This window comes from Osmerus eperlanus, chromosome 19, assembly GCF_963692335.1.
Source record: "Osmerus eperlanus chromosome 19, fOsmEpe2.1, whole genome shotgun sequence".
In the NCBI taxonomy this organism is placed as follows: Eukaryota; Metazoa; Chordata; class Actinopteri; order Osmeriformes; family Osmeridae; genus Osmerus; species Osmerus eperlanus.
This window is the reverse complement of record NC_085036.1, coordinates 7,988,178-8,012,963: the sequence shown is the minus strand read 5'-3', so window position 1 is coordinate 8,012,963 and position 24,786 is coordinate 7,988,178. Positions and strand designations below refer to the sequence as shown.

The following is a 24,786-nucleotide window of genomic DNA, read 5'->3' as shown; positions in this document are numbered from 1 at the left end:
TCTAGTAATGGCTTTTCTATGTTCGGAGTGCAAGTCTATTTTCCTAACGAATTGCAAGTCAACATGTCACCACTCGGGAGTGACTCAGCCGTTTGATACCGGCAACTGGGCTCGACGGCTGGGCGTTTCTCCTGCGTTACCGGGTGATTTACAACGTCCTATCAGCCCCCAGCCAAGCCACATCCATTCTGCTCGCTCTTATTTATATGCATGATTATTATTGGACGGGCCCAAAGGAGGAAATATCACCTCAGCCAATATGGTGACAGGTTCTTCCATTCTAATCCCGCCTATCCCTCATAGCGAGACACGCCAGACTCCCTCCTACCTTCCTGTGCTCCACCAAGTTCACACCCTCTCAGTTGGTGCATAACATTGACAACCATCTCTGATCTTTTGAAAGAGACCTTGATTTCCTCTGTGAAATGTCTTTGTTGGAAATACTTTGGTATCCGTGCTGTATATCGTGGACTACTCTCAAGCCACTGGACAAGCTCCTAGGGTCAGATCAGGCCTTATTCCTTATCTTCATCTGCTATCAGCATTCCCTGATAGCAGATTCTCTTGGGTTCCTGGTCTGGCAGTGAAGAGTCCATCTGCTCAGGCACTGGGGTGATCACTCCTGCCTTCCACATCCATGGAGGTGGGTTTTCAGACCTATGGTAATCTCTCTGGAGACTGGTAGGCACCATGAAAGATCTGCAGGGTAAAAAAAAACATTTCCACCGAACAAGGGAAGAGTTGTTGCTTTGTTCTGTGTGTGGATCAGATCGTGGACTTCTCCCAAAAGTGCACTTGTGTACAATGCCAACGCAATCATTCCAGTAAGCCCAGGGATCAGGCCTCCCGCTGGACTGCTGTGTTGTCTAAGTGCACCGCTGCCTAAGGTGCGCTTGCTCTCCGTTGTCCTGGGGAACATTGCAGAATCCTGACCACCATCTACCTGATTTACACACTTGACTGTCCCCCGGCAAACCCAATTACACTGCCCTTCACAGAGGATAAATCAAATCCCTCGTCCCTGAAATGGCTCCAAAGTGGATCTGGTCTATGGGAAACGAGGGACTTATTTAAATCCTGCACTAATAGAGCTCTCCCAATGCTTTAGTATGTATAATATCCCCTGCTGCTTGGACCATAAAATGGATCTGGTAACGTTGGCTCTGAAGCGGGGCTGAGCCGAATGCATCTGCAGTTCCACTCTCCCAACGGTACACCCCCTCCACATGATGTCATGTCCTGTAGCCGACCTGAGGTTCAGCTTTGCTGGGAGTTCTTTTGACGTGCTGGAAGCTTCCGAAGATCAGAGGCCCATATTAGCATAAGCAGCGCGTAGAAAGTGTTCCATACCGCAGGGGCCGAGGTTCGTTTTTTCCCTGCATGTCTTCCTCTCTCTCCCGGCTTTTATGTCAAACTGTCTCAATCGAAAGAAGTAAAGTCGAAAAGACCCCCCAAAAAGTGGCCCAGATATTGTGGAATGATCGAAAACAATCTCTTTAAGCAGTGAGAGTGAATAATCCCCATATTTCCGTTGTTTACTACAGTGTCACATGTCATGGGGTTTCCATTCAGTGCAGTGTGGACAGGGGACATCCAGGCCACTCCATGCATAGTCACCATGACGCACATAGAACCTCCGGTATTTCCCCCCTCCCTCTCCCAGTACCAGGAGAGGAATTCCAGGGAGGCCCAACGTCTGACAGATAAACTCCAGTTGAACCACCCCACCACCACCACCCCCACTCCCTTACCCCATCCTGTCCGCTGGACAATAGGAAAGGCAGCCAGACAGTGAGGCTGGTGTTGTTTGTGTGAGAATGTACCACCCCACATCCACCTGACTGGAAAACATGAGGCTGGACTTCCTGGCACTCCACTGACTGGGAGGCGGAGGGGGAGAAGGAGGGCTCGATCAAAAGGTCGTCTCTGATTGAAGTGAAGCCATTGTATCACAATGTCATCTCTGAGTGCCAGGGCCCTGACTCTTGACGAGCCAGAATCGCTAATCTGTCATGCCTTACTCTTATGTCCACCCACATGCTGTAAATCAGAGACGGACCGCATGGCCCACAATGCACTGTGTTCCGTCTTGGCAGCTGTCGGGCCAATGCTGGAGTCTGTCCAGCCACACGACTCAAGTTATTTGAGAGCTCAGTCTTCATTGGAGAGATAGATATGGCCAGGGTGCATTATTATGATGAGAGGAAGACTCGCGTTAAGTCATGGAGTGCTATCAGATCATCGGAAAAGCAGGCTGCATTCTTTTTAATTAAAGTATGAGTTCATGTAAACAGCGCGTTCGTTCCAGCAACAGTGATTCAACGCGATTTTGAATGAGGTAACACTCGTCCACTGTCGATGTTTGACATTTGGAGGGTTCTGTTTAGGAACACGCCGATGGAAGTTTAAACGTTTTATTTGGGGTTAGCTGCTTTCCAAAGGACTGTTGATTTTGGCTATAGTCCCTTCAGTTTGCCTAAGCCAAACTTGCTAGCCGAACAGAGTTTATGTGGTTGCTCATCCAACACCTTCTACCTCTGAGTGAACACAGCCCACTCCATTCAGCGCTGAGAAAATGACTTTTCTCCCCCGCTGAGAATGGCCATGCTTTAAAACACTAAACCACTGTGTCACGAAATGTTCAGTAGGCCCCACTATTCCTTGTTCTTGAGCATGAAAGAGGCCCTCTATGACAGTGAGCCCATTCTTGTTGGCAGCGCATGCCCTTTCTCTCTCTCCAAAGCTGGTGTTTCAGATTATTTACACGCTATCAATGAGAGCCAGTCCCCAGAGGCTGTGGGAGGATTTATTCTCTGTGAGTGGAGGGAGGCACCTCCGTGAGCTTTTCAGCTCCCCCAGTCCAGACGTTGTTCCTGGGGCTTGATTTTTAAGATTCCCAGGACTGACCGGGGCTGAATGGGACTGGAGCTGGGACCTCCAGCCCAGAGGACAACTTCTAATCAAAACTGAGGAACACTGACGTGTCTCTCTCTCTATGTCTCTCTCTCTCTGTCTCTCTCTCTCTCTATGTCTCTCTCTCTGTCTCTCTGTCCCTCTGTCTCTCTCTTTCTCTCTCTCTCTCTCTCTCTTTCTCTCTCTCTCTCTCTCTCTCTCTCTCTCTCTCTCTCTCTCTCACTCACTCACTCTGCTTTACTCCCATGTCTGCTGCTAAAAATAGACGAATAACATTTAACACGACATTGTCAGCTAAAGGTTAGTCAGGCCATGCTAACTCCGGAGCCAGGAAGCTTTTCTCTCAACTGCTACTTCCAAATCGTTTCTCTTGCCTATTATCTCAGTGCCTGTAATTCAATCATAATGAATGCTTTCAACTTTTTTGTATATTCGGAAAAACATGGCTTAGATAAACAGACTTAGTTTGTTTCTCTCCCACGACAGGCAGGTGGCAGCCGTGGTGATCCCTGCAGACGAGATGGAGACTTTGAGGCTCAATACCTTTCTTCTTTTCCAGCCCACTTCTCAGCCCGTGGGATGCCTGAGTCCTCTCTCTTTCTCTCGCTCCCTTCCTCTCCTTCTCTTTCTCTCTCTCTCTCTCTTTCCCTTCCTCTCCTTCTCTTTCTCTCTCTCTCTCTTTCCCTTCCTCTCCTTCTCTCTTGCTCTATCTCTCTTTCTTTCTCTCTCTCTTTCTCTCTCTCTTTCTCTCTCTCTTCTCTCTCTTTCTCCCCCCCTCCCCCTCTTTCCCGGCACGCTAGTCTGCCCTCCTCTGAGGCTGGCAGAGTAGCGTGCGTTTGATGGGATGATTCACAATCGAGCAGCTGCTGTGCGCTGGCCTTGAGACGGTGTGTCCAACCGGGCGTCTCTCATCCATCACCGCGTGCCTCCCCATATCAGGCCAGGTTTGGTTACAGTGGCTCAGGGAGAAAAGAGAGAGCTCCATTGTCACAGTCTCTCCACGCCGCAGCGAGATGTCCCAGCCGCCGCGGTGTTCCAGCAACCCCCCCCCCCCCAGCGCCGCGCCGTACGGCCCGCGTTGGCTCGTCGTGATTTTCTTTTTGATTTATGTCACACTACGGCATGTGCCCGGAGACGGAGGGGTAGTGATGTCATGGTGCAGCAAGCGAGAGGTGGTGGTTCCAGAGAGGAGTGAGTTCATCCGGAGCGCTCCCCCATCTGGGTTTGATTCGGTTTGCCGGGGCGGAGGAGAAGCGGATCTTTAGCTGGGCGGGGGGGGGGGGACTCTCTGGGACATCGACCAATGAATGGTCGATGTCCCAGAGAGTCCCCACTCCCAACCCATTAGTCATCATCATGGAAAATGACTGTTCTTCAACGCTTCCGCCTCTTCATCTCTCTCTCTCCTCCTCGGTTTCCCCTCGCTCTCATTCTCCCTCTCCCTCCTCTCTGTCACCCATCTCTCTCCCCTCTGTCATCCATCTCCCTCCTCCTCCGTTCCCTGCAGGGTCTGAGGTAGGCTACGGACCCCCCTAGCTGTCCTCTGTTTCACGTGCCCGTAGGCGTCTGTGATGAGACAGATGGACAGACAAGGGTCTCCCATGGCCTTCGTCACCAGGAAATGTGATCACTCAACACAACTCTGTCGGACTGTGCATATGCATACCTGTGTGTTTTAATAGATGTTTTTTTGTACTCGGGGTGATACCACAGGCTATGTGGTAGTGCTTCTTTCACAACATACCCCAAACTCTTTGTTCTTCAATCTAGGTGTTAAAATCTTACATCTCATAATATGCATAATTTAGGAGCGCCTGGCCTCATTCTGTCTGGAAGGGATGCATCCACTGTGAAATACAGAGACAAATCGTTATAGATTTTTTATGGCGGGGGGAGGTGTTGGCAGAGTCCACTGGGTAATACCGCTGAGGGTCTGGACCTGACGGATAGGAGAGATACACTAAGTTGATTCATGGGAGTTCAAGCGACTGGCTTAGCTCGCTCACACTCGAGCTGAGTAGTCAGGTTCGATTCTCCTCCGCGTTCTTGTGGGACCGGGTGCCCAACCTCCAGTGTCCACGGTCTGTGTGCCAATCTTGTCTGGGATTCTTATAGCATTTACTTGTATACATTTTTTGGGTACTGAAACTGGAACTATGTGGCATTTTTTATTATGCGTTTTTGCAACCTGACCATTTTTGACATTGTTATTATAAAAAGCAAGACATTTCTTTGCTATATATAGTCGTGTGGCTCAAGGTTGTTCCAGTGTGTCTGACTGTGTTCTCTTTGCCCTTGTCTCGGTTGTGTCAGCTCATCCACAGGATCGCAGGTTTAGAATGCTAAACCGCACTTTTTTGTGCAGATTGTGCCAGGCTTGGCAGCCATAGCCACATTTGCCAGTCTAGACAATGAGGTGATGGTCTCAGGAAAGTGGGCTGTCAATGGGAGGATGCTTGAAAACGCCCCGGGGGAAATCGGATACCCATTCCAAATACGATCAGGATGCCTGTAGTTGTGTGATTTGGGCTCTGTATGTTTGTCTTTATTGTGTAATCTGGTGTTTAGGTGTGTGTGTGTGTGTGTGTTTAGCTGCTTCATCTTTGTGCCCATGTAGGGGTGTGTGTGTGCCCTGTGGGTTTAATGAAAGAGTGTGTGTGTGTGTGTCTGGGTCCTAAACACAGACACACACACACATAGGCTCTCTTTGTGCTCGGCTGACTGTCTGAGGTTCTTTGTCCTGGAATGTTCCACGTGCCGACGGACCACCATTGTCATCCCTGGATACAAAAACCTCCCCTATGTGTGTTGGTGTTTGCTGATGATTTGAAATCAAACAATACAAGCTTTTAAACGGTGCTCCGCTCATGCAGAGGGGGGGAGGGGAGGGGGAGGGGGGGGAGGGGGGGCAGTAAATGCTTTTCATGTTTGTGAGGGGTCTGGAAAGCCACAGCTGGTTGCCCACGCTGATGCTACTGAAAGGCCCCAGCTGAGTTCTGAATGCTTCGGGAGCACAGATATGGTGCCAGACAGACCCCCCCCCCCCACACACACACACACACACACACACACCATGACGGTAGAAGAGCACCGTGAATGCAGTATGAAAGAATCATTTGACATGACCAACATTAGTTTGAGTAGTGGAGTCACCAACTAACTAGGATGCCAGAATGGTGTCTTGTTATTCTGTTCCAGAACTGAAATGTGAAGGACCACCTTGCGTCTATTGCGTCATTTGGCTCTCTGTTTTCATTGGCTAGCTGTGAGACACGGTTCGTCATCACTGCTGGAAGGGTTTAGCTTGGCCTGAATGGAAATAAGTTTATGGCCTGTCTATTTCACAAGAGGCTATCTTAACCTTACCAGCTCAATCAATGGACTGGCTGGAGGTAATCCTCATAAATCTGTTTAATAGTTAGCAGATATAATGGGAAAACTTCTTTAAATTAGCTCAGTAACAGTGTGTAGCTGTTTTTAGTCGGGTAGGGCTACATTACCTCATACTTAGACTTCAGTAAGAGAAGTTCTAAGTGTTTTAACTGCCCTAGACAGCTTCTCCAAGTAGCTACAGCATACGCTGAATCTGTTTTGGACCTCTGCTTCACAGGTGTCCAACCAGCCAAGAAGTCCGGCATCCCAGCCCCCAAGGAGATCGCTCCCACCGTCCCCAGAGACCGCGTGTCTCTCAGGGACCAGCTGAGGACGTCCACAGCCAAGAAGATGGTGCCCAGCTCCAGCACCTCCAGCCTGTCCACCCTGGCCAAGCAGCGGGGCTCCGCAAAGGGGCGGGCGGACTGTGAGGGCCCCGACAAGGGCCTGCTGGAGTGCCAGGTGAAGGAACTGCTGGCGGAAGCCAAGGCCAAGGAGTTTGAGATCAGCAAGCTGAGGATGGAGCTGCAGCGCTGCCGGGGCAAGGCCTCCTCCTGCTCCCCCTCCTCGGGCACCCCCTCGCCCCAGGAGGGAGGCCCCGAGCAGGGGCGGGGCCTGCCCGGCGAAGCCCTGGTCCTGGTGGGGGAGCTGAGGGAGAAGAACGGCAAGTTCCAGCGGGAGCTAGCTGCTCTGCGGGAGGAGAACCAGAGCCTGAAGGAGAAGCTGCTGTCCCTGGAGGCCTCTCCTCTCTCCAGCAACAGCACCTCTAACGCCAGCCCCTCCAAGCTCTCGGTCAACGGGCTCCCCTGCGACGACGACGCGTCAGCACTCCCCCGCCCGCCCGCCGGCGGCAGCCCACTCCAAACCTCCGCCTCCTCCGGCAGCGACATCACCAAGGGCTCCCCCTCGCCCGACTCCTCGGAGTTTGAGAAGATCCCCTCGCGGCCCGACTCTGCGAGCAGCGGCGTAGTCAAGGGGCTGTCGGCGGCGGGGGGTCGCGACCCCTCGGTGGAGAGCCTGACGGAGCAGATCCAGAAGATGGAGGAGAGCCACCACAGCACATCGGAGGAGCTCCAGGCCACGCTGCAGGAGCTGGCCGACCAGCAGCAGGTGGTCCAGGAGCTGACGGCGGAGAACGAGCGCCTGGCCGAGGAGAAGGGCCTCCTGCAGGCCTCCCTGCAGCAGCAGAGGGAGAGGCTGGAGCTGCTGGCCCAGAAGAACGAGGCCCTGGCCTCCAGGCTCCAGGAGCAGGCCCTGCTCCAGGCCCAGAGGGAGGCGGAGGAGGAGGAAGAGGCCGGCCAGGGGCCCCGTCTGGCCGAGCTGGAGCAGCGGTACTCGGACCTGGTGGAGGGCTCGCGCTTCGAGAGGGAGAAGCTGGTGGGCATCCAGCAGCAGCTGACGGGGAGCCTGAGAGCCCTGGAGCAGGAGCACCAGGACGCCCAGGGCCAGGCGCGCTCCCTCAGGGAGGAGAGGGATGGCCTCCAGGCCCGCGTGGCCAGGGAGGTGGAGGCCGGAGGTCGGGCCGCCCGGGCCCTGGAGGAGCTCCGGGCCGCGGCCGACGGCCTGAGGGGGGAGAACGGGCGCCTGAGGGCCCAGGTGGACGTGGAGAAGCAGAAGGTGTGCGAGCTGAAGGCCATGCAGAGCGCCAGCGACAACACGGAGCTGCAGGGCCTGCTGAAGGCGGCCCACCTGGAGAGAGACAGGCTGGAGGGGGAGGTGACGGAGGGGCGGCAGGAGCGGCTGCAGGCCCAGGCGGACGCCGAGCACGTCCGGGCCTTGCTCTCCAAGGTGGGTGAGATACGGGGGAGGGTGTCGGCGGATGGGTGAGGGGTTGGGATTTAAGACTGCACACGCAGGTACATAACATTCTTGAAGGCTCATAGGGACACTGTATCACACATCACGCATCTCACATTCAACCGAATTCAATGAAGCTTGAGCATGATCTTGTGAGAGGAAGAATTATAAAAAGACTCTCGGGTGGATTTCAAAGAGAGCAAAGGTTAGAGGAACATGTTTTCCTTTACAGGATTTGGAGGAGTGCACAGTCTCTGCTCTATCCCTTCCTTGTTAGCACCAGGTGTGCACAAGGATTAGCAAAGAGCCGTTTCGTCTTTGTGGTGAAAGTGCAAACACACGCCTCCCTGCTCATATTTAACTGTGCACACAATAAGTCACTGTCAGACCGCCATAATGGTTTGAATAGCACTCCAGCCTAGACAGACTATATATCCTGTAGGAGCCAGGATCTCAACCCTGACAAGTGAAGTCATATCCTGTGAAAGGGGGATCATTGCCCAAGCTGTGGTTTTCCCCCCTGACATCTCACACAATCCAATCTCTGGGTTTGGGTTGTCATCTCTTGCTGATGATGTCATCCCGGGGTGTGTCCCGAGCAGCTGTGACTCAGCGTTGTGATGTCATCACTGTTGGACGGCGAGCCGAGGTGAATCGGACTCAGGCCTCCTGGCCTCGCCAGGGCGAGAGGGGGAGGTCTCCGCCCCCTCGTGGCCCCAGACGCCAGCGTCGTGCTCTGTAAATGAGGCCCATGTAATCTACTGGAGAAGGTTTAATGCCACACACTGTTTGTGTTTCCAGTAGATTACTGTCAGTTCATCGAACTGTAAAGGCAGGAATCTGTCTTTCTCAATTACCTAAAAAAAAGGGTACTGTATGACGGTGTAGGTGGCACCTTCAGCCGGTGTGTCGCTAGGGACGACCTGCAGTGTTGACTGTCGTTTGGATGAGCGATTCGCCAAACATAGCGTTTGCCGCCATGTTGAGCTGCACCGAGCCATGGATCACTCCAAGATGGTATCTCTCCACATGGCAGGATGCACTCTGAGACCCACCCTGTTAGCCAGATCCTAAAAGTATTTGATTCAAACGGGCACTGCACCAATGCCTCCTAATAGCAGTGAGAGGGGATCAGTCGTGCTCCAAGACCATGAACTATAAATGGAATAAGATCGGTGAGTCATCGTCACCTTCAATCTCAACTGGGGACAGACCATCAACAGCTGTTGCTTTGGTCCTTTTCACCTCGAGTTCATGCATCGGCACAGACACTGACAGTGTAGGCGTCAAACTGCATTTCCCATTTCCTGTTCTTGACATCAGACTGTGCTGAATCAGGGCTGTCATAATATCACCTTCACACACCACAGGATGCTTCGTGTTCGAACTGGCCGAGGAGCACACACGGTCTCTCTGTGTCGCTGAAACGCCTCATACGTTGTCCTGCTGTAGAAAGGGATTCACCCCCGGCAACAGCGCCACCTCATGGCGGCCACCGCAAAACACAATCCCTCCCCATCGAACCGACTAACCTAACCCGTCATCTGGTGTGTTCCCCCCAGACGGAGGGGGAGTGTCGGCTGGTCCAGCAGCGGGCTGAGAGGAGGGAGCTGGACCTGAGCGAGAGGGTCAGCGCCCTGGAGGAAGACAGGCAGCAAGCCGAGGCCCAGATCAAGGACCTGAAGGAGACCATCTTCGAGCTGGAGGACCAGGTGGAGCAGCAGAGGGCGGTGCACCTGCACACCAACCAGGCCATCCTGGACCTGGAGAGTGAGTGTCAGCCCCGCCGGCTCCACCCCCAAGGGACAGCGTATAGCTTCTCGTTTGGACCTTAGGGAGGTCCTAGCTTGAACGCTGAGCTGCTCGTGGGAACAGCTCATACTGTTGGTCAGGGATGGAAAAAATGAAGTGTGATGGATTTTCCCCAGGTGTAGGGGTTAGAGGGCTAGTGGTCTTCCTCTCTTTCTCACTCCTTCTCTCCTTGTCTTTTTCCATCTCTGTCACTCCGAGTTGTTTTCTCTTTTTATCTCTTGCTCTCTCTCTCTCTCTCTCTCTCTCTCTCTCTCTCTCTCTCTCTCTCTCTCTCTCTCTCTCTCTCTCTCTCTCTCTCTCTCTCTCTCTCTCTCTCTCTCTCTCTCTCTCTCTCTCTCTCTCTCTCTCTCTCTCTCTCTCGCATGCATCTAGATTTGCACTGACAGCTTGAGCCCTGTATCTGGATGCTACAAGACTTGGGACAAACTAGGAAAAAGTCAGACACATCATGCAGTCATGTATATAACTAATGCCAGCCCTGTGATAATTCTAAACACAATTCCAGTAAATTAAAAACACATTTTGTCTCGAGATGCAAACACCACACAGCTGTAACGAGACACACTTCGAGACTGTGATAGATGAACACGCCTACCAGATTAGCCTTCAGAAGAAAACAATTGAAGCATTACAGTATGAGCTTTGTAGGATGTCAAGTCGGTTTATTTATGTGACGTTCTTCAGGGAAAATGTTCTCAAAGACTTCCCACCTTCCTCCTCTGCAGACCAAGTCAAGAAGTTGGAGGAGCAGAAGGCTGAGGTGGAGCGACAGCTGAAGATCCTCAGCAAGCAGATGAAGGTGAGTCAGATCACACAAGTCTGGGAGATCCCAAAGGGAGATCTCCCACTGGTCTACCCCAAGCCTGGGAGATCCCAAAGGGAGATCTCCCACTGGTCTGATCCCAGAGGGAGATCTCCCACTGGTCTTCCCCAAGTCTGAGAGATCCCATAGGGAGATCTCCCACTGTACATGCGTGAGCACATTCTGCATGTGTGTGGGACGTGTCTCCGCTCCTCACCGGCGTGCCCCGCGTGTGCCTCAGGACGAGACGGAGGAGTGGCGGCGCTTCCAGGCGGACCTCCAGACGGCGGTGGTGGTGGCCAACGACATCAAGGTGGAGGCCCAGCAGGAGCTGCGCTCGCTGCGGAGGAGGCTGCAGGAGGAGCAGGAGCACAGCGCCAAGCTCTCCTCCGACCTGGAGCAGCTGCAGGGGGTCGGCAGGTAGGTCGTCACCCCACCCCTCCCCACTGGTCCCTCTCCTCTGTCTCTGTCTAACCCTCCCCCCTTCCTCTCCCTGCCTCCCCGTCCCTCTCAGCATCGGGCTGTAGCCTCGCTGTCTCTCTCTCTCTTTCTCTCCTAACACACCCTCTCTGTCCTAGGGCTTGCCACATCCCACTGTCGGTGTGAATGTATGGTCTGGTCCTAGTTAACTGTGGGAGACAGGTGGGAGACGGACGTTTGGGTTCCCTGTGATCTGAGACAGATTTGTTAAGAAGCTTCCCGAAAGTCAACTTTTTCCGAGGAGATTGTGCCAATGGGGGGGGGCCTTTTTCGGGAGGGGTTGCATTGAATTTTAGTTTCCGCCCAATAGTAGTTTATGATTTCTCGATTTAACAAAGTGTAATCTTAATACCTCAAATCCTAGGATTTTCTCATCTTAAATCCTTGGATTTGGAGGGGTTTAACAGTCCTGGGATTTGGCAAACCCTGTTGATAGATTAGCCGTTTTCTCCTGCAGTACTTCTCTCTGTATCCTCAAGCAGCTGCAAACTCTCTGGCTGGCCTGGTCCGTCTCAAACCAACGACTTGTAGCAACACTCTAGCCTGTCACTTCACTACTACCAGCACCGTTTAGACAGACGCACATGAAGGTTTCCATGATTAGCCCTTCTTATCGCATTCTAGAACAAATAAATTCAACTTTGCATAACCACGTCAGTTGTCAGGAAAACGGATGCTGGTGAAATACAGCTGGACAACTCTGCGCTGTTGTGTTTGTTTATTTTTTATAAACGTTGTGTCACCACTATTTCTGCTGCACCAAAAACGTATTTTATTGATTGAATTAATGGTGTTAGTGGTGTAACACCCTTCAGTCGACTGTGTGTGTGTGAAGGCTGCGGGGGTGTGTGTTAGTACGTCCTTCATGCCGATCGCTGGGCCAGTCACCTCCTCTGTGAGGAGGTCTGTGTGAGTTTGGACTGGAGAGGGCTACAGGATCTGTATCGCCACTCCGCAATTAATACAATTAACTAAATAACCAAGCCTGAAAATCAGTGGTAGATTCAAACATACATGCGTACTGTAGATGAGAAAATACGATCAAAGATATCCAGTGTTTTGTTTGATTTATTTCCGGTTTAGTCGATAAATAATACTTTTTCGAGCACAAAATATCCATAGTTTGAGCAAAAGCCTGCGCTGGAGGGAACAGTGAAGGGTCTCCCTATTTGGCACTATTCACAACAGTAAACACCTGAGCTGAAACAGCGCTAAGGTAGTGTGAGGTGCTTGACCTTGCGCCCTCCCGAGGGACTAGCCGGTATGCCGCGTCCCCTCCCCCAGCTGAAGCAGCAGGAAGCCCCTGTGACAAGGCTCCTTATGTAAAGCCCAGGTGAGTGTCCTGACACTGAATGCCTTGAGAGTGAATGCCGTTAGAGCCAGCCTGCGTGATGCTACTGATCCTCCCACTAACGCACTGCTACCTTCTCTGCTGCTTCTCTCTGGCTGTCATGACTGGCTGTCTGACTGGCTGTCTGACTGGCTGTCTGACTGGCTGTCTGACTGGCTGTCTGACCGTCTGTCTGACTATCTGTCTGACTATCTGTTTGTCTGAATGTCTGTCATGACTGGCTGTCTGACTGGCTGTCTGACCGGCTGTCTGACCGGCTGTCTGACCGGCTGTCTGACCGTCTGTCTGACTATCTGTCTGACTATCTGTTTGTCTGTCTGACTGTCTGTCTGACTGGATGGCTTCCCAAACCTAGAGATGCCTTTCATCTAATTTTCCGGGGGGGGGTGAGGGGAGATGAACTGGGTTTGCTTTGCTTGACTCCAGCTACTAAACTGTAGATCCTCGGCGCCCCCTGCTGTTGTTGTTTTGAATAACTCCTCTACCTGATACTTGTCCACCATACAGCATGAGGACTGATGATTTGCTCTCTTGCTATTGAATCATCTGCTTGATCAGGTGGAGGATTATATCCAGATCGCACATAGATATGAACACACAGGACTTGTTTAAGATCAGGTTGGATGGCCCTCCTTGTAGATGCATGGGTTAGGACTGCATTGGTGTAGTCATAGAATGCGGTGACTCCAATACACTACGACTCTAGAAATGTTGACAAGCAATGACAGATTCAGCCCCTAAATGGATTTCATGAGGTTCGTTTATTTTCATATTTCCATCGGTCTTCACCAAGGTCTTGTTCTTCTTTTTCAGACTCGGCCCTGGAGCCAGTTTTGATACCAAGACTGCCGTGGAGGGCCGGTAGGAGACACCGGCCACACCGAGCCCAGATGAACACAGTGTTATTGTACTGATCTGTTTTCCTCAGTACCACCATGCTAAACGTCACATTGTATAGAGAGGTCTGATCACATGCCAGGGTGACCAGTACCGATGCAGTATATTCCCAAACCGACAGGATTCACTGATTTACTGTACTCGTGAACCGGTCCTTTTGGAAATATTTGGAGTAAAATGTATTTGTCATTTGCATATTTGCTCAAATGTTTGTGACGATATTTTCCTTCGGTCAAGAGAAGTGATCAGTTTGCAGACACATTTGTTTTTTCTGTCTTTTTCATTTGCCTTTTAACAGCTGAAATTGCCATGGTAGATAGAGTTGTCTTGCTATCTCAACAGGCTGGCCAGTTATATGAACAGTGGAGTTAGATTTAACAAGTTTAAATAGCTTCTCATTTGGATTCATTTCTAATAGATGTCTGCTTTCCAGCGAGAATCTGTCTGTTTCCTGACATATCTCCTCAACTCTATATTGTGGCCGAACTTCAACTGAGAGATAATAATACATTTCGCCAGAGAGGTTTTCTAGTTGCATTATTCACAAACCTATGTTCCCCCTCATCTCTGTCCTACAGTAATGGGCTGTTTGGATTATCTGTTGCAATCACTATCTGTTAAGTGGTTTAATAATGTTTACGTTTCGTGAAGTTCAATGACCACAAAATTTCACTTCTATGAGATTATCCTTGCAAACACATGTTTGGTGTTGTACAGTGGTAAGTTAGTTGGAGAAAACAAGCCGCCTTTCGCTTTTATCCACAAGTTATTTGCACCACGTCGTTCTGTGAGTGTGATGTTGTTATGAACCACTAGGAGGCACTATAAACCAATAATCCAGCAGCTCATGAACTGGGCTCCTTGGTCAGATTTACCTTTGCACCGGACCTGAGTTGTGTTGAACCACTCTTTGTAAATGCTCACCCGTTTGAGGTAAATGCTGAGCTGCAGTAACATATCACATATAGCAACAATAGGAAGTACGCAAGTACTGAGGAAGACACATGGAAGCCGTGGTGGTAGATGCCTAATCAGTTATCACTGCCTCAAACTTACAGCTGTGCCTCGATATCAACATTATCAACTCACAATGTGTGTTCACATAGAGCTGGTGAAACTGTAGTAGTATTTATTTTTACTATGAACGTTTTACTGCTCGTTCTAAAGCAACCCCTCCTTCAGGACAATCCATTTACTCACTTATTCAGGGTAGACATCTGATCATTGTCGCCCATAAACCTCCACGGAGACTTACTGGCATCCTATCGATCTCAGGTTATTATCACTCCCCCTTAATGAGACGTATAATATTACTGCAGTCTTACAAAAGCCATAGTGCTCAACCAGAGACAAACATTAAGGACTGTTGGTTTGATGTTGCCAAAAATACCACCTGGAAAAGATGATGTGCTAAACCTGTATCTGTCTGCAGTTCAGCCCTTTATCCAACTACCCAGTGAATGTGCAACTATTTTAAGTTATTCGTAGGTTGAGTGAGTCTGGTTGTATGCCTGTGACCGATCAAAATATACAATGCTGTTTATCCAGAGACATAGTAAATGTACAGTGTTTGTCTGGTTCAACCTTTTTGTATTTGTTCATTGGTAAGTCAATAAATGAACTGACTCCAGTCTGGCCATGCTTGTGTACGCTTGTTTGGAGTCTGCTCTCATTGGACGGTGAAACGAGTACTGCTTCCTTGTCAGATTCCTCACCTCATATCCCCTTACCCATCCATCAATGACGAGCTTTCATCACTCACTGCCAGTCCAGCCCGGTGTTTACAGCAGGAGTCGGGAGGAATCATTTGTACCCCGAACCCTATCGAGCGCTTAATCCTCAATTAGGGCAGGTTAGCGGTTATTGACATTGTAATCTGATTAGGCTGCCTAGAACCTCGGGTTTATCTGTTGAGCAAATATTACACTGGTCAGGCAATGTACTGAGCAAACATCTCATCATTGGCTGGCTATGTAAGATTGATTGAGCCATTGTTTTGATATTATCCAGCTAGTTAACTATTGCCTTTGCGATGAGAGTTCAAAAAGAGAGTTAAGAAATGTGTGCATTGTTTGTACAGACTCTGTACATGTCAACATTCGTTTTTGGAAGGTAGGCTCAGGTCACGTCGAAGCAGTAAATACCCATCGACACTTTGACAGTATGGCACGTCTTGGCGTCATGTCAAAGATACCCAATTGACGACAGAGCTATACAATCTCCATCTTCCCCCCCCCCCCCTGAAATAGTGAGATAGAACCAAAGGAGGAAGCTGGGGGTGGTTGGAGGCGGCAACAAGATAAGACGCATGTCTTATCTTGCTTAGTGGCAATGTTGGATGTTTCGTGAGTTTCCTTAGACACAGACCACGCTGTTAAATGTGGGCGAGTGAGCTCCGCCCGGTTCCACACAGTTCTTCCTCTTGCCCGTGGGTGTTCCTACACGGTGATGGTGTGTCGTTCTCTCGCCCCCCCCCCCCCCCCTGCAGGACGCGATTGGACGAGGGGAGTCCGTCGGGCCCTCATTGGTGTGCGACCGGCGCCATCCAGACCCCGCCCGCGGACGCCGACGGCAACGCCACGTCGGAGCCGGGAGCCACGGTCAAGTCCCTCATCAAGTCCTTCGACACAGCTGTGCAGAGTGAGCACACGCGCACACATATACACCAACCAAGCGGGCCAGGGTTTTTGTTCAGGAGAACAACAGCTGTCAGTCACCATAAGGTTAACGTAATGTAATCCGCTAAAGCCACGCAAGGTCGTCTGTGTGGCTGCCCGGAGCTGTGCTGTGTGGGCGGCAGAGGTCCCCGTAGATCTGTCCAGCCGGCGGGATGGAAACGTTTTTTATTTTGAGAGGCCGGTCTGTTGAATCACGGGGGAGATGTTGCAAACAATTCCAGATATTCTGTGGAGGAAGGGGAATGAAGGAAAACCACATGGTGTTGACACAAACCCTCCCCCGATACACCATATCAACTCAATTAAGATTGGCAGGTGCCTGCCATGGGAAAGCCCAACCACATGCGTTTTTTTTCTCCCAAATATCTTTTCAACCCGAGAAACGGTCCCGTGCTCCGTGACGCGAGGCGTCATCCGATGTGTTTTGCTGTGTCTTCCAGACTGTCCGGGGCACTCGGTCCAGATGCACTCGTCCCCGCGCAGTCCCCTGAGTGGCATCCCCGTCCGCAGCGCCCCGGCCGCTGCCGTCTCCCCCGTCCAGGTACGGACCCTTCTTCTCCCAGGGCCGGCCTCACAGAGCCTCTCCCCCAAGCCTACCAATAAACGTCATAGCATAACACATGACTCAAATGCCAGTCATTCTCGTCATGAGGAGGGCTCATGTTAATGTTGAATGCCTGCTGTTGTTGTTGTTTTGTAGAGACATTCGTACATCAAGCCCCTCTCCAAGACACTGGAGAAAAGGATCAATCACGGGGACTTTTCCCATCCAGGTGAGCTGCGACTTTTCGTTTAGTCCAAACAGACACCCTTTCAGCCAATCTGTTTTCCTTACATCTGTTTGTCAGCCATGTGTTGTGTTACAAGCAACTGTTGTAAGAATCAAGCAGCACTGTGTACAGTGGAAGTATTGGCTCTCTCTGTGGTTTTCTGGTGTGCGCTCTACTCAGTGTGATCATCCCCATTTCCTCCACTGTAGTCGGCCATCTTGGTTTTCTCATGAATCCACAGGGACAGGACGCTACTATGATTTACCACTCTGGAAAATTACTTGTTCAAACGTCTAGTCTGTTTAGGGCTTTAAGTGGTCACTGTTAAGTGAAACTAATGAAGAAAGTTGATTCTATCCAGCTTGTGTTTGGACAAAGGACAACTAATGAAAGGTTTCAGCACATTATGCTATTTTTGTTACCCAGCCAAGCAGTAGACCACCAGATACACAGTGTCTAAGTCATTTGACTTAACTTGGTCTTTGGTGCAGGTCTAGAAGGTCCCGGAAAAGTAATCAGAGTACTGTGAGAGAGACACCGACAAGACGGAATGTTCCAGTATAATATCCCCCTTACGAAAAAGAAGTATATTAAAGTATACTATAAGTTACCAAAAATATGGATAGTACACATTAAGTTCACTTTTTATATACTTTTAAGAAGTATACTTCGAAAATAGTTCACTTTTGATATACTTTTAAGAAGTATATCAAATATATATATATATATACGTTTTCTTTTACATACGTTTTCATACGTTTTCTTTATTATACAGCAAAAACTGTCAAAATACTTTTAAAGTACATAACAAGTTAAAAAATGTGGATCCATCTTGTATATTATAATTATTCATGTCTAGGAAAATCTATTATGCATTGCACATTGAATCTTTTTTGTTACTGAAGCTGTAACCTTAATTACTGCCAAAACATTTTGAAGCCCTATACTCTTATACTAATAATTATCAATTGGAGTATTCATGGAAAAACAAAAAAGCTACTTGAGAAAGAAGCAGACAGAAGGGTTGCATTATGCATTTGAAGGTTATACCGTTAAACTGACTGAAGAACGAAATGACGACTTGAAAAAATGAAGATAGCGTGGCTAATTGGCTGGTCAATTCCCATGATGCAAGGCTGTAAATAGTGTTAAAATTTGCTGATAAATTTGCAGTTTGTTCAAAATACAAATGTAACTTCATGAATTTCGTTTTTGTAATGTGTCTGCTTAGAATGTAGTGTTTTGTTGCATGGTAATTGTCATTGTTGTGCTGTTTATACTTAAGTATACTTACAAATTAAACTTGAAGTATACTTCTTTTTCGTAAGGGCCAGCCATGTTTATCTTCTCCTTTCTGTCCCTCCCACCCCTCCTCTGTCACCCCCCCCTCCCCCCATTCCTCTGTCCAACATATCCTTATCATCCCCTCCTCCCTCCTTCCTTCCCTCCTCCCCTCTCCTCAGATAAGTTGGGGGGTGGAGGGGATGACATGAAGCCCAACAGCCTGATGAGGAAGAGCCCCTCTCTGGAGTCGGTCATCAAGACCCCCGCCAACCTCAGCCGGCCCAGCTGCTACAGCTACAACAAGGCCAACAGCAAGCTCAGGTACAGATACAGCAGGGAGATACAGCTAGCTCAGACACAGGGAGATACAGCAGGGAGATACAGCAGGGAGATACAACAAGGCCAACAGCTACTTCAGGTGCAGGTAGATGTGACGAGGCTAATAGCTAGCTCAGGTACATCACCCACACTATTGTGTTTGGCAGAGAGCTGACTCAGACATCAGCTGTTTCAGCAAGGCAATACTGTGCAGGATTGATGAGCTGAAGAGGAACTGAAACAGACGGAAAGGAATGACATTACCAGTCCTAGCATGAAATGAAATTCGATGGCATTGCCTCGCTCTTATTATTTCACTATCAATCAACAGTCAATCGAGATGAACTCTTTTGAACACGGTGGCCCAGTCGTTGACCTCTCTCGAAACATCACGTCACATACAGGATACATTTGTGACGCACTCTCAGTCGAATATCAGCTTTTAGCGCACTGATAAACTACAGGCCGAGGTCATTATGATGCTCGCTCGCTATACAATTCCCCCAGTCAGATGTGTCTGGACAGTGTTTCAGAGAAGAGCTCTCCATGTAAACTTGGCAGGGTCCTTAAGAAATATTAAACAAACAATGGGATGTGTTTGTTACTGGAAACTCATTGAACTGAATTATATCCAGTTATGTTTCCTTATGGGAGTCCTCTATTATCTCAACCCAGTCAACTCCTAAATGCAGTCCTGAAAGGACAGTTGGAAGACAGAAATGTGCGCAAATCTTTTCCATTTATTTTTCTTGAATCGTAATCAAACACGCACACATATCACATGTACGATCGAAAGCACGACCTTTTCCGAGACTCCCAGTGTTTGGTTTGGTTTGGAGTTCTAAGTGTTGTCAGTGTGTCGTACCACCCACAGTGTCTTCAACAACATGCTTTATCACGATGGCTAACCAGTCCGTAGACAGTGTTGAGGCTCAGCCTATCCATTAAAGAAGTCAACAAGGCCCTGAGCACATGCAGTGAGTGTTCGTTCTCAGTGCAATGACCATGGCGCTCCCAGCCTTCCCATAGCTGCAAACCCAGCTCTGATTAGCTTCCCCAGGGAGGAACACCCCATAGAATACACAGGAATATAACATCACAGTGTTATGGTTACGGGCTACACGAGGACTCCCGCACACTCACATATCTTCCGCACACACACACCCACACACGTACACGTACACACACACATGCCATGAGTGTTTCCCTGTCTGACCATGGCTGTGGTGTGTGTCCCTGGTGACAGTGTGGAAAGAAAAGACCCTTGGCTGCGCTAGCACGGGAGTATGGGGGATCTAAGAGGAACGCTCTACTGAAGTGGTGCCAGAAGAAAACAGAAGGCTATCCGGTAAGGGTCAGGGCTCAGGGGTCAACAGCCTCTCTTAAAATCGAAATGGCTCATTCTCTCTCTCTCTCTCTCTCTCTCTCTCTCTCTCTCTCTCTCTCTCTCTCTCTCTCTCTCTCTCTCTCATCTCTCTCTCTCTCTCTCTCTCTCTCTCTCTCTCTCTCTCTCTCTCTCTCTCTCTCTCTCTCTCTCTCTCTCTCTCTCTCTCTCTCTCTCTGTGTGTCTCTCTCACTCACTCTCTTCGTGTCTGTCTCATCCTCTCATTCTGTCTCTGTCTCTCTTTTTCCCTCTACCCCCCCCTCTCTCTTTCTCGTATTTCAGATTCATCATGACATTGAGTCATTATGTTGTATTTACAAACTAACCATCACCTCATTTGTCCTCCCCTTGTGTATAGAAGATTCAATCAAGGTCCAAGGCAACAACATGGATTAACAGCAAAAACACATTTTTTTCACCTTTCAAGTCATTGTGCCCATCGAGCTGAGGGCTCACGTTCACCTGGTTCAGCCCCATAAGTAGCGTAATAGCCTGTTTACGCAGCAGATTAGACTCACTAAGATTAGAGCCAGCATCCAAGCTAACTAGCGCTAAAGCCCTTAGCTGGAGCGAAGGTTCCAGCCAGTAAATAAAAAGCAAGGAATGGGGGTTTGTCCAAAGCCCTGACATTCCATCGCTGCGGGGTGTGCTAGCCAACAGCAACACCCAAACCTGGGCATAACATGCATCCGAAGTCTGGGCTCTGTCCAGATGGCTGGGGTATCTAGCATGACAGAGCACAAAGACAAGGTGATGAGGACCTCTTCCGTCAGCGCTGACCCTATTGGCCGTTAGCAGCCTTAACAATCGGATGTGCCGTCCAATCAGTGTTTGTGCTTCGAGTCACCTCTGTATTTCCAGTCTGTCGCAACGCTGGATTATTTCTGATTCATTGCTGCTGTTCGTGAGGATGCGGCAAATCCTGTATGATGGAAAGATCTGACCAAGCGATAGCCTGGCTCCTCACCATGAACTGGGATGGTGCTGCTTTGGAGGTCACCCTCCTTCACAACCTCCTGTATAGCATGAGCCTCCTTCACTACTCAGCTCTACAGCGGGACGTCACTTTGTAGGTTCTGGAATGCAGTAAGAGGCTTTAACTAATAGCTGGACATTTTTCACTTTATGGAATGAATAGTTCTTGCTCTTATATATGAACACCCCCCCCCCCCCCTCAACCCCCTTTTGTCCCTTGAACTTCAGTCAGATACCTCCCGAGATTTTCAGTTTAACAGCCTTTTCTGGTAATCAATCGATCATCCAGGAGAATGAACTTTAAGACCTGCGCCGGATCAATCACCAATGTGAGGACAGCCCTCTCTTTCTTGGAATCACGCCTAATCAGTAACAGACTTGTCAGACCTCTTATGTACCCAAGGAATAATATATCTCGACACCCATTAATCCGAACCAGATCATTTGGAATCTCTCTAGAGGGTTACAGAGATTCGGCCCCGGACACGTGATTGGATGGCTGTGTGACTGCACATGCAGGCATCTTCTCTCACTGTAACATAGACGGTTAGAGCGTGGGGGGGGGGGGGGGGGGGGGGGGGGATTGGGTTGTTGTTGTTACAGTAACCAGCTCAGGGGCTGCGTCTGCTGGGTTCATTACTGGGAAGGAACAGATATGGCCACAGGCCCCCTCACATCATATGGCCGGGGAAAAGGTTACCGTGGATGGACACGGGACGCAAATTGAGCTTAATCTGGGCTGGGGGAAAAGGTCAGAGCAGGCAAGAGTGCCTGTGCGTCAGGCAGGACTCCCGGGAGACGAGCACTAATTAGCTGGCTAACGTCCCGGAGATGGACAGCACTGTCGCAGACACCTGGGCTGTGGGCGTCCGGGGGACGGCAGGCGGCTGGAGGTGCGTCAGAACAACGTCTGCTCCCCGCACTCGTCTCAGTGTCGAATCCAGATATCAGTTTCAGCCGATCCCCCAAACGTGTCTTCAATGACTTTCGCACAAAGGTAATCCCGTCATGGAATCTGCCACGATGCTCTCTGATGGTCGTTAACACGTTGTGGGTCAGGGTGCTGCGATTGGATGCGACTCGCCGCGGCGGACGATGGTGTGGGAGGGCGTACGTGGCGGTCCGCTCGCATCCCACCGGACCCATCTGCCCAAATATGGCTCGCTGACGCCGACGGCCGACCTGCCGTGTGTGTGTGTTCAGACCTGTCGATATGTGTACCAGCGGTCGGCTTCGGAATACTAATCGATTTGACCCCTCTGGGAATAAACGTAAACGTGGTTAACACCCACGCACGCACAAAAACACACACTCTCATACACCCACACACTCTACTCACAGAACGCTGCTGTTGTAATGGTGAGGAGGAGAGCACGTGCGGTAGGGTAGACAAGAGCTTGGACTGGCGCAGCAGCACAACTCGGCGCGTGGAGGTGAATGACAATGGATCACTGTTGACACACCTGGCTGGGTGAAATGTCAGGTTATCAGAGGAAGAGGTGATCGATCCTTCAGGAAGGAGGGTGATTGACCAGCCCCGGTGGGATCTGAAGCCACTGCTGAATCTCCCACAGGAAACCGACACACACACACACACACACACACACACACAGAGACGCTCCGAGAGTCACATCATCCACTCATGTCAACACAGAGACGCTACACGCATGACTAACGAACTGTTTGGGATTGAGATTCGATTCGGTGGAATCTCGGCTCCAACAGGGAGATGATATGGATTTGTTGTCGTGTTGTTCGGTTGTAGCGTTCCGTTTTCCCTCGCTTTTCTCATTACCTTTATCATAGCCTCGGTTTCCCACTGCATTCTGTTGCCTTTCCCCCACCTGCTCTTTGATGTCCTTATTTAGGTTGGCTCTGCAAGTTTTTTTTTTTCTTTCTCTCAATTAACCAAAACAAGAAAAACATAAATAAAAGCGCTGTTTGTTCAGGTTGGGAACAATGAGAGAGTCTGGTCGCGACGCAGTCTCAGCTGGGTCAGAGGAGGAGCTCTTCATCCGGCCCTCTCTGGGAAACAAACACAAACACCCGTACTAGGTGGGGGGGGGGGGGCAGGGCGCCCCCCGCCGTGCGAGGAAGGGACTTACTGTAAACCAGGGGAGGAGAGAGGGGGGGAGGCTGTGTTCACATATATAACATGTATGTCACAAGACTGCCTGGAAGGAGGGGATCGGGGGGGTTGGTATGCGTTCCGCTAGAAAATTCCCCCGAAAAACCGTTTTCCTGTTCAAGTACCACCAGGGATAGAGGGAGACAGGAAGCAACTTCGCCACAGACGCCTTTCAGCTGGGGATGTTCAACCGAACATTCAAGCGGATTGTCTCTCTCCTGTTCAACTGAACCTCCCCAGCTCTCTGGGCTCCGAGGCGTGTGAGAGGCCTGTGGCCTCCTGCAATTGCGTGCGCTCGTGCAGGCTGCTCTGGGTGCGCCCTCTGGTTAGCTCCAGCGAGGTGACCTTGCCTGGCTCCTCTGGACCAGCCCGGGGCTGTTGGTGTCCTGTCCCTTCCAGGGCTTTCATCGTGTCGGGACTCGTGATGATGACTCACCCTGCGTGGCCCGTCACTGCCCCCTACTCCTGTCTTTGTCCTCTTCGTCTTCTCCGTCGTCCGCTCTGCCGGGTTGTTCCCCCCTCTATTCCTGTAGGGAGAGAGAGGGAGAGAGGGAGAGAGAGGGAGAGAGAGGGAGAGAGAGGGAGAGAGGGAGAGAGGGAGAGAGAGGGAGAGAGAGGGAGAGAGAGGGAGAGAGGGAGAGAGAGAGGGAGAGAGGGAGAGAGAGGGAGAGACAGGGAGAGAGAGGGAGACAGGGAGAGAGAGGGAGAGAGGGAGAGAGGGAGAGAGGGAGAGGGAGGCAGAGAGAGAGAGAGAGAGAGAGGGAGAGAGAGGGAGAGAGAGGGAGGGAGAGAGGGAGAGAGAGGGAGAGAGAGAGAGAGGGAGAGAGCTGATCTGTCACTTAACTCTGTTGTTGTTTCCTGCTTTACCAGGCCACACTGATGGGGTTTTAACACTGTGTGCGTTAACGCGTGTGTGTGTATGCGCGCGCGTTACGGTGTGTGAGCCCGCCAGTCTCTCACCCTCAAGGCTTCAGCACCGTCATGTGTTAAATAACCGACTGGGCGCACCGGACGTTTACTCCCATACTCCAGCCTCAGACCACATCTACTTACTTTATACCAGTCACGGGTTCACTTACAAAATGCTGTTAAAGCACAGGAAAATTCACTTTGTGTGGCTGGATATGCTTCTACGCTGATGGGCGGTTGAGGACAGCTGGTAGCCTCTTGTGTTTGTTCAGTTATGGTGGTTTTGTAGAGGCCAGCGGTGGTGCTTGATGACACCTTAGTTACCATAGATGTTATCTCCAGCTGGCTTGGCGAGGTACAGCATTGGCAATAAACGTTTGGTTCCGTCTCGTTCTCTGGCAATCGGACTCTCTCTGTCTCTCTCTGTCTCTCCCTGTGTCTCTGGTTCTATCAGGCAGCCGAGCTCTGCCTTTTGTGCGGAGCGAGACGTTTCCTGTCGCTTGATACTGTGTTTGCTTTTCCGAGCCAGCTCCCAGGGCTCTGTAGCTGTCTGCTGTTGTTCCAGCATTCATGGCTGCCCTTCCCCTCCTCCCCCTCCAACACGCCCACAGGGTCGGGCCAGACCAGGATGTGTGTCCAGGCTCGTCGAAACAGGCTTGCAACCCACACCCAATTGAACTCCCCCCCCCTCCCCCGCCCAGCACAACCCCCCCCTCCCTGTCAGTCATCCCTTCTCTTCCTCGCTGGCCAGCTTGTGTGCCATTGTCTGTTAGTCAGTCCCTGTTCTGTGTGTGTGTGTGTGGATCTGTGTGTCCGTGTGATTGTGTTCCTGTGGTCTTGAGCTGCAGTCAGTCCATCCACCCAGGAGAAAGATACAGGAAGTATGTGAGGAATGTCCGCCTACATAGCAGGGCAT

At 50.5% G+C, this 24,786-nt stretch overlaps 1 protein-coding gene and 1 long non-coding RNA gene across 2 annotated transcripts in view; both read left to right on the top strand.

Moving 5' to 3' along the window:
- The window catches only part of specc1 (sperm antigen with calponin homology and coiled-coil domains 1), a 59,469-nt gene that overhangs the window by 27,795 nt on the left and 6,888 nt on the right, over window positions 1–24,786 (top strand). Inside the window, 10 exon segments of the mRNA XM_062486360.1 lie at window positions 6,524–8,073; window positions 9,645–9,852; window positions 10,620–10,693; window positions 10,938–11,116; window positions 15,913–16,064; window positions 16,543–16,643; window positions 16,803–16,875; window positions 18,336–18,477; window positions 19,721–19,737; window positions 19,740–19,822. Of these exon segments, the coding sequence (XP_062342344.1) occupies window positions 6,524–8,073; window positions 9,645–9,852; window positions 10,620–10,693; window positions 10,938–11,116; window positions 15,913–16,064; window positions 16,543–16,643; window positions 16,803–16,875; window positions 18,336–18,477; window positions 19,721–19,737; window positions 19,740–19,822 (2,579 nt within the window).
- On the top strand, window positions 11,125–15,054 carry LOC134040122 (uncharacterized). The gene is made up of 2 exons (XR_009932852.1): window positions 11,125–12,509; window positions 13,341–15,054. It is a non-coding gene; the product is annotated as an uncharacterized LOC134040122 (long non-coding RNA).